General features: G+C 36.5%; 1 protein-coding gene across 1 annotated transcript; it reads right to left on the bottom strand.

Annotated features, from left to right (window-relative positions):
- Nucleotides 1-1,116: 1,116 nt before the first annotated feature.
- Nucleotides 1,117-8,184, bottom strand: LOC146935867 (uncharacterized). Its single transcript, XM_085750931.1, has 5 exons — nucleotides 7,687-8,184; nucleotides 5,702-5,778; nucleotides 4,411-4,470; nucleotides 1,509-3,826; nucleotides 1,117-1,432 (listed from the first exon to the last, which is right to left on the bottom strand). The coding sequence occupies exons 4-5, from the start codon at nucleotides 3,821-3,823 to the stop codon at nucleotides 1,117-1,119; spliced, it is 2,631 nt and encodes an 876-aa protein (XP_085607057.1). The 5' UTR covers nucleotides 3,824-3,826; nucleotides 4,411-4,470; nucleotides 5,702-5,778; nucleotides 7,687-8,184.
- Between the last annotated feature and the right edge of the window lie 1,373 nt (nucleotides 8,185-9,557).

Below are 9,557 nucleotides of genomic sequence, written 5' to 3' on the forward strand. Positions count from 1 at the left end.
ACAACTTAGATACAAGTCTTCAAATTCAAATTGTCATTTTCACTTACGAGCTCAAGTGCCACATCAATATGAGCCTTGCGGCCTGAGGTGTGGACTGCACCACCTTTTGTTGAAGCTCGATTTGTCTTATTTTGATCGGAGGATTTCAAAAAAGCAGGGTTTGTTTTCCAGTAGGTTTCAAGACCAGTCCAAGCTTCCACACTTATCCATTTAGGCCGCCCTTTCTTCCTTGCCTTTGTAAGCATGTCTGTTAGTCGTTTAGCTCCTTTTTGTTCAAACACGCGATAGACAAAACCTTGATCACGAGGATCCCAAGATACCTTCTCCTGCAAATTCAACAAGTAAACATTCATTAAGTATTGGCTCAAAATTTCTACAAGCAAACTGGTTGTGTAACACGCGATAGACAAAACCTTGACGTGTCATGAGACTGATAAGGCATTTCATCCTCAATGTTGTCAATTTCCACATGACCCCTTGGTTTTGTTGTGATAGCTGCACACCATCCACGCATGCTTGTACACATTTCTGGATAGGGAACATAATACACCTGTCTTGCTTTTTGTGCAATAATGAAAGGATCATAAGGACGATAACGTTTATCCATCTTAATATCGACAATTTTGTATTGTGGGTGAACTTTTGTGCCTGCATTTCTTGTTGGGTCAAACCATTCACAATAAAAAAGTGCAACTTTGTCCTTCAAACCAAAGTAATCTAGTTCATAGATATGGTTGATATTTCCATAATAATCATCTTCTCCTCCTTCAGTAAGACCCTTTACGTGCACTCCGCAATTGACAGTTTTTTTACCTTCGCTCCAAGCCTCGGTGTGAAACTTGTACCCATTGACAAAATAGATATTCCATGATATTGCCATTGATGAAGGATAACGAGATAAGGCAATTATATCGTTGTTGGTCACTCCATTTGCCTTCTCATTTACATATTTCTCCAGCCATATGGGAAATTCTGTATGTATACGTCCTGAAGAGTCTTCCATATTGATTGAGTGATCCTCCAAGAATTTACTGACATTAATCACACAATTCACAAGTAAATATATGTTATTGTATATATGAAGATCATGATTGATTTTTTATGATGCATATATACTTACTCAAGATATGGTTTAATCTCATCACAATTAATCAAGACATGTACATGAGCAGACTTCCATTCTTCATCAGTCAGATAATGTTTTCCAGACTTTCCACTAGGTCGACCACTGTTCTGTAGGATGGATAATGTAGGATGGATAACATCACTTTTTGAACGAGAATTGTTACTTAAACTTGTGGTTGGCACCAAATTGAATGAGCTAAAATAATGAGCTAACAAATTAGCTATCTCGCGGTGTACATAATCAGTGCATATGGAACCTTCAACCCTAGCCTTATTTGTCACTGCCCGCTTTGAGACTCCCATAAATCTGCACATTCGATCAGTCCATGTTTATAATGCTATAATAAAAATGTAATCTCAATAAAATCAACCACAACAATTACCTTTCAAATGGATACATCCACCGGTAATGCACAGGACCACCTAGCATTGCTTCATAGGCAAGATGGATTGGAAGATGCTCCATTGAGTCAAAGAAACCTGGTGGAAAAAACCTTTCTAACTTGCATAGGATAATTGCAATGTTCTGATCCAGCTTAACCAAGTTGTCCATCGTCAATGTATTGGAACAAAGATCCTTGAAGAATTGACTTATCTCGGTTAATGCTTTCCAAACCAAATCTGGTAAGGAACGAAATGCAATTGGGAGTAAACACTCCATGAAAACATGACCGTCGTGGCTCTTCATCCCATGCACTACACCCTTTTCGACATCGGCACACCTTGCAAGGTTTGAAGCGTAGCCATCTGGCATTTTCAATTCCTTAAGCCATTTACAAACAAGCTTGGCATCAGATTTGGTCAAAGTGTAACCTGCCTTTGGTTTACCCATCTTTCCATTAGATAAAGCCTGCATCTCCAAGTCCCCACGAAAGCAACATTCAGCCATGTCTTTTCTCGCCTTTTCATTATCCTTTGTTTTGCCCTTAATATTCATGACAGTGTAAAATATATTATCGAAGAAATTTTTCTCTATGTGCATCACATCGAGGTTGTGCCTTAACAAGTTGTCCTTCCAATATGGAAGGTCCCAAAAAATACTTCGTTTTCTCCAATTATGATGAACTCCATACTTATAATCTTTTCTAGAATTATTCAACTCTTTCAGCTTTTTCTCCCAACCTATTTCGGTCACTTTTGGAAAGATACTTACTGCCTCCCACATCTCTTGCCCTGTGGAAATGTGAGGTGGACCTTTTTTCTCATCCTTATTTTTTATAAAACTTCTTTTACTTTTTCTGAAAGGGTGATCAGCTGCCAAGAAAGGACGTTGACAACCAAACCAAGTATTCTTGCCTCCATTTGTCAAGTAGAAAGCTTTTGTGTCTCCCATGCAATGAGGGCATGCCAACCTACCTTGTGTTCCCCATCCAGATAACATACCATAGGCCGGAAAATCATTAATTGTCCACATTAAGCACGCTTTCATTATGAAGTTTTGTTTAGTGGATATGTCATAGGTCAAAACACCGTTGGACCACAATTGCTGTAAATCATCAATCAATGGTTGCAAGAAGACGTCCAACTTTTCTTTGGGGTTGTTAGGTCCAGGTACGAGACAAGCCAAAAACAAGTATGGTTTTGTCATGCACATTTCGGGGGGAAGATTGTAAGGGGTAACTACTATCGGCCAACATGAATACGGACCAGCAGACGCTTGAATGTAAGGAGTAAATCCATCTGAACACAAACCTAACCTTACATTTCTTGGTTCCCTAGCAAATTCAGGATATACTTCATCAAAGTGTTTCCATGCTTTTCCATCAGACGGATGACGAAGCTGGTTTGAATTGTTTTTATTTTCCTTATGCCATCTCATTTCAGATGCAGACCCGGTTGATGCATACAATCTTTGTAATCTAGGAATGATAGGGAAATAAAACATTCTCTTCGCTGGGACATCTTTGTACTTTCCCATACCAATCCTACGAGGAAAGAACCTAGGAGCAGAACAAAATTTGCACTCAGATAAATTACTATCATCCTTGTAATATAACATACAACCTTTCTTACAGCAATCAATCTTCTCAACCTTCAGCCCTAACTTAGACACCAGCTGTGTTGCTTGGTAACAATTCTCAGGAAAGCATTTTTTAACTGGGCATACATTTTTAAGCATTTGTGCGAAAAAATCTATACCTTTTTGTGGAACATGCCAGTTAGCCATAATTGACAGAAGTTTGACAGATATGGATAACTTAGACTCGGTAGCCCCCTCGTAGATGGGCTTGTTGAAGGATATCAACTTGTCATAAAACTGTTTAGCATTTGTATTAGGCAACTCATCCTCGGCCAATATCTCATTTCCTTTGTTAGCATTTGCATGGGGGACATCTTCATAAAGCCTAAAAGCATCATACAACATCTGATCCATCGCATCAAATTGGTCGTCATGATGCACATGGTCGTTACTACCCAAACCACCACTCTCATCAACACTGGGTTTCACTTCTCCGTGTTCAGTCCAAATCCAATATTCTGGTTGAAATCCATTCTGGTACAAGTGAAGTCTAACATTCACAGGTGTAGATATCTTGGTACACTTGCATTTTGTACACGGACACCTTATCCCTCCCTCACATATACAAATCGGTTGTTTCAAAGCCCTCTTCACAAATTTTTGAACACCACAGACATACTTTTTTTTCAATCCGTGCCTATTAGCATTTACCCTATTGTACATCCAAGAACGATCCATTTTCTATAAGGCAAACAATTAACTTGTCAGCCACAAAATAAGTTAGAAAAAAAGTACAAATCACTAAAAAAGTGATTGTCTTTATGGGTTTTTTTTAGTCACTAAGTTATCAGAAGCTCACTTCTAAACTATTATGTCATGTTTAGTCAAAAGATGAGAATATCTGCTATTCCAGGTTCCAAAATGATAACTATTTTATCATTTTTAGGCAAAATATGTGAAGAGGACTAATTATAAAGTTTGATCATATTGAGCAGATTGCATTTTCTAAAAAATTGGGGATTTAGCAAACCAGCCAATATTAAATATAGAACAAACATGAGCAAATTGCATTTTCTAATCTGTTTTCTTTTTTAAAAAATTCTGAATTTTTAAATCCTACTAAATCCTGAATCATACGCAAACAAACTAATATTAAGTTTAGAACAAATAGAAATCAAACTAAAATTGGGGATTTAGCAAACCTGCCAATATTAAATTTAGAACAAACATGAGCAGAGTGCATTTTCTAATCTGTTTTCTTTTTTAAATGCAGAATATATGTTTCGTTGGATTATAAGGATATTATGAGAATGAATGAAGTTTACCTGAGTTGAAGAGATTGACGGAGGACAAGACGAGAGTTGAAGAGTGATGCAAAGCAAGATCTGAAACAACAAGCAAAAAGACATGAAGCAAAAATTGGGTGCGTTTATTATAAAATTATACAAAATTGTCTAAAAGTGCTATAACAATTGTAAAATTGCTATAGAGAAAAAACAGACTATGAAAAGAAAATCAATCCTAATAAAATACCACCTTCCTAGAGTGACATGCATCAACTGACTAGACTCTAAACATTTGCCTCTTTTATTTTTAGTGGAAAATTTATTAAAACTACACCAACACAAGAAGTGATCAATGAGTGAAGCAAAGCAACAATACAAAGCTGGGAAAGGAAAAGGCTTGTACACAAACCCACAACCCCAAATCTCTACCCATTCATAAGGCAAGGAAACAACTACACCAGGCAGCACACAAGTACACCCCACCTACCACTATAGCCGCAACACAAAACTAACAACAGAAGTCCCTGATCTAAAACACCAGATCAGTATGCAGCGTACAAAAAGGCACCAAACCAGATCAGCAAGCTACACACAACTCACAGGACAGTTCTGCCATGATCGAATCGTTGCTATTGTATATTCCATCTTGTTGGGAGTAAGATACTTATGAAGATTACCATAACTTCCAGAAATAAAGTTACACTAAAACTTAAATTGTGTAAACTTTGGATTGCTAGTGAAAAAACTACAAAGATGCTGCATATAGGCATAACATCCACCAAATTAAAAAAACACCGAAAAGCCACCGAAGGCAAAGACGGCGAAACCCCAACAAAAGAGAAAAGCCAAGCAAGTGATAAAAGTTATGACGCTGAAATCTAATTCAAGGCACCTGATTTCAGTTCCATGTTCCCACCCCTATAGTCTAAACGCAAAACCAAAGAGGGACACACCAAAATACCAAAATGCAGCCGCACCAGGGAGGGAAAAATCACAGCAGCAGCTGCTGTGATCTGCTAAAACAGCAGCAGACAACAAGAAAAGAAACACCGGAATGGCCTATCGTTAAAGCAAAGCACGCACAGACATTACCAACACAAAACCAAACCGATCCACTGACCACAAGACCCCTACTGCTACTGCAACCAAATAGTGCTACTAAATAGTGGTTTGTCAAAAATGTCAAACAAAATATGTATAAAGCTCAATTGATACTACCACAGTAACAACTACATGTATTGCATACATAGATTAATCCGATAAAATATATGCAAAATATATGCTTCAACGGATTATGAGGAACTTGCTCAGGAAATTGAATGAAGATTACCTGTGATGAAGAGATAGACGAAGGACAGGACAACAGTTGAAGACCAAGGGCTGTAAAGCGAGAGTTGCGAGCGAGAGCTGAAACAAGAGGTAAAAAGAGATTATTCAAATTTGAGTTATTTTCCCCATTCAAAATCAGTAAATAACTAAACCATACACAACTTCACATTCCAAAAACTTCATAATTCAGATTTATAATTTACATGAACATCTAGACAAGATATGACTATCAGAGCAAGCAGGAAAGTATTAATAATCACAAAATGCCTTGCTTAATCTGAAGTTGTTGGAAACCATAGCAAACTCAATTCGCAGTCAATGATTTCTAATACCCAGCATAATGATTTCTAATACCCAACCATAATGAAGTGAATGAGTGTTGAAAGGAACAAATTCGAAAAGATTAATCAGTCAAATCTATGAATGGTTGATACTGTTTTTACTAAAAATGCACCAAAAAATTTAAACTATCACCGACTTCCTTACACCTTTTCTGAACTGATGAAGTGCGTAAACACAGAAAAGAACCTACAGCAGCTAAGGAAAGGGACCTAAGTTCAACAATGTCAGAGTATTGAAGCTAAATTGGGGATAACACAGGAACCAATATTATTAAATGTCCATTGCTTATAGTTTTTCATGATAAAACTAACATTTAATCAGGCAGTCATACACAAACTAATGCATAATATAATCTTATGAAAAAAAATCACACATTGGATGCTAGAATGAAAATATAATTTTAAATGTTTAACAATTCAATCAAACTTACCCAAATATGAAAATACAATAAAACTTTTCCAAATATGAACATACTAAAGAAAGTCTCTTAAACTGCTACAAAAAAAGTAAATTATATAAAAATATAATTTGCATATTGAGCAGAAAATAATAGAAGAAAAAAGATTGAAAACTTTGAGTTATCTATAATATTTTTCTTTTAATCCAACAATCCCTACAATGTTTTGCATCTTACACAACACATTAATCCACTATGCATGACTACCAAAATTCACCAAAAAAAAAAACAAATTATAAACTCACTCATCATCACACACTTCTCAAACTTCACACTCTCTCTACACGGTGAAGAGCCAAGAAGATTCTATTCTAATTTCTAAAACAAAAAATACAGTGAAAGTGAAACAAGCCCACCTCCTATCACAAGACCACCGCCGGTACCTTTCAATAAAATCATATTTGTTATTATTGGAGAAAACATGCTACGGGAATTTCAAGGAGAGACAACTTCAAAACACACACCGAATACGGATGAACGATTTTTATAGTAATATTTTCGAAATGTTGGATTAGCTACACAACATCTCTTTTTTTTTTTGAAACGCCAAATATTATTCACGTTGAGGAAAATGCAAGGAGCATTAACACTCGCGGAAAAAACAGAAATACAATCAACTGGTGCCGCAAATATACGGAACAACTAACACACCAAAAGACATGTAGCAAAAAATGAGGCTAAAATATACATACATATCACCAACCAAGCCGAAGCCAGTAGACAAATGCATACCCTTGCCTCACCCCACTACCCCACAACTGAAAACAGCAAATGTAATAGCTAAAAACTGCCCTGCTGCTACCTGTTAGCTGACACGCTGAACAGCAACCCAGTCGGACAGTCACACCAGAAACAACTATCCCATACGTCCCAGAACATAACCAAAAAGGCACCTAGACACAGACACAAAAGCCTCGCTAGACATAGCTACACAACATCTTATTATGTTAATCATAAACATTAATCCTTCTAAGAGCCAGATAATAAAAAAAAATAAGTATTTGAAACGAATAATAAAAACACCAGGAAAAAAATTAAGATAAATTAAACACATGGAAAAAAATTGATAAACAAACAAGTTCAAAACCTGCTATTAATCAAATAATAAAAACATTGAAATAAGAGAGTTGTGAGAGGTTGAATCAGTGACCCATTTGGATCTTTCTAAAGTTGAATTAGTGACTCACCAAAGAAGGGTTAAGGGTTAAAGTAGAATCAGTGACCCAGTTGCATTTTCTGAAGTTGAATGAGTGAACGTGAAGGATTGAAGGGTTAACGAAGAAGAAGGGTTAAAGAAGAAGAAGTGTGATTGACGAAGAAGAAGGGTTAACGAAGAAGAAGGTCTAATGAGTGACCCATCTCAGTTTTTTCATCCCATATTCATACATGAGTGTGATTAATGAAGGATTTGGGTTGAGTAAGTTATTTTGAGTGGTGAAAAGTGATTCCAGCAAGAACTGTGAATCGGTGGGTGAAGGGCACGGTGAGAAGCAGCTGAGTGGTGAAAAATGATTCTAGGAAGAGAGATGAGTATTGAGTATGATGAAAAGTGATAGGGTTTGTAGATGAGTGGTGGAGATTATTTTGGTAAATGATTTAATTTAATTTTTTAGTGAGTAAGTGTGAAAAAAAAAGAGGGAAAATATTTTGGTGTTTTTTTACTGAGTAAAGAGAGGGAAAAAAGTGTGGGAAAAAATTTAGGGTAAAATTTTCATTGACTTGAATAAAAATAGTTTTATAGTAATTTTTATATAAATTTAAATTTTATTAGCAAAAAGAATGGAGTCGGATAGGCCAACTCAAATTTTGTTATAAAAATTAATATGTGGGACCCAAACGTGTTGCCTCGGCTAGGCCGACTCTAAAATTATTTAAAAAGAAAGAAAAATCATAAATTCATATAGAGTGAGCTTGGCCGACTCTACATGAACAATATTAGCCTCGGTGTCGGGGGCCGACTCTAAAATCTGAAGCTAAAATCAAGTTTTCTTGTAGTGAGGTCATCATTAGACCGAACTGGGTAAACAGATTCTTGTGTTCTTCTTCTTCTTCCTTTATCTCTCGCTGTTATTTTTGTTTGAATTATTTTGTCATCCGCTTCATTTGATTGCTTGGTGTTAATTTGCTCCACACATCAAGTTTTATTGGTGTGGTTTTCACAACGAATTCACAACACCACACACACTTACATTATATACTCTATTTTTTTACTTATTTATATACATGTATGTATACACACCATAAGGAACTCATTCACACTTCAGAGAAAGATATTTCACTTTCACTAATTTTTCTCTTCTTTCATCTTTCTATGTTCCTTTTCTTTCTCTCTCTCTCTCTCTCTCTCTCTCTCTCTCTCTCTCTCCTCTCTTCTTGTTTGGAAACATTGCATCCATGGATGAATGAGAGAAAAGCTAACAAACTCTTTGTATTGATAGAAATGAAATATTACAAATGAGTGAAAAGTTATCCCACTAATGGGGTTATTACAAGTATATATACTACTACAAACTAGTATCTCTAATAGTCCCCCTCAAGTTGGAAGGTGTTCAAAACACTTCCAACTTGAAATGATAAAATACAAGGAAAGATGCCGGGAATACATCGGCTAAAAAAAATCATCAAACAAGTGCTTATCCAACAAGAAGCAACCACAACTCAAGGTTGAACCAATTGAAGGAAGGAGCATCAAAGCAACGCTTAACCACCATCCGGTAGAAGCCAATATCAACAAAGCCAATTAAGGCACAACACTTAACCATCAAGAGTGTCCAATCACTCAAGATAGAAGCACAAGACAAGAAAAAAGTGCAAGGAAGGGCCATAGTCTACAATGGAAGGAGGTCATATACAAGACCAAGGTTCCAAAGATAAAAAGTGATGCCCTCCAATGCCGAGCCGAGACAAGAAAAACCAAATGCAAGGAAGAGCCATAGTCAACAATGGAAGGGGGTCATATGTTGAACAAACTTCACACCAAAAGTACCATGAAGCAACAAGACCAAGCTTCCAAAGATAAAAGTGATGCCCTCCTATGCCAAGCCGAGACAAGAAAAAC

The sequence above is a fragment of the Medicago sativa genome, chromosome 3 (genome assembly GCF_051527215.1).
Source record: "Medicago sativa cultivar Bolivia chromosome 3, Bolivia_mono, whole genome shotgun sequence".
NCBI classification, from domain to species: Eukaryota; Viridiplantae; Streptophyta; class Magnoliopsida; order Fabales; family Fabaceae; genus Medicago; species Medicago sativa.

Excerpts from the sequence above, each read along its gene's own strand:
- LOC146935867 (XM_085750931.1), bottom strand. The coding sequence starts at position 3,823 with ATGGATCGTTCTTGGATGTACAATAGGGTAAATGCTAATAGGCACGGA. Across the intron at positions 1,433-1,508 it reads TGGATGTATCCATTTGAAAG|ATTTATGGGAGTCTCAAAGC; the intron begins GTAATTGTTGTG and ends TCGAATGTGCAG.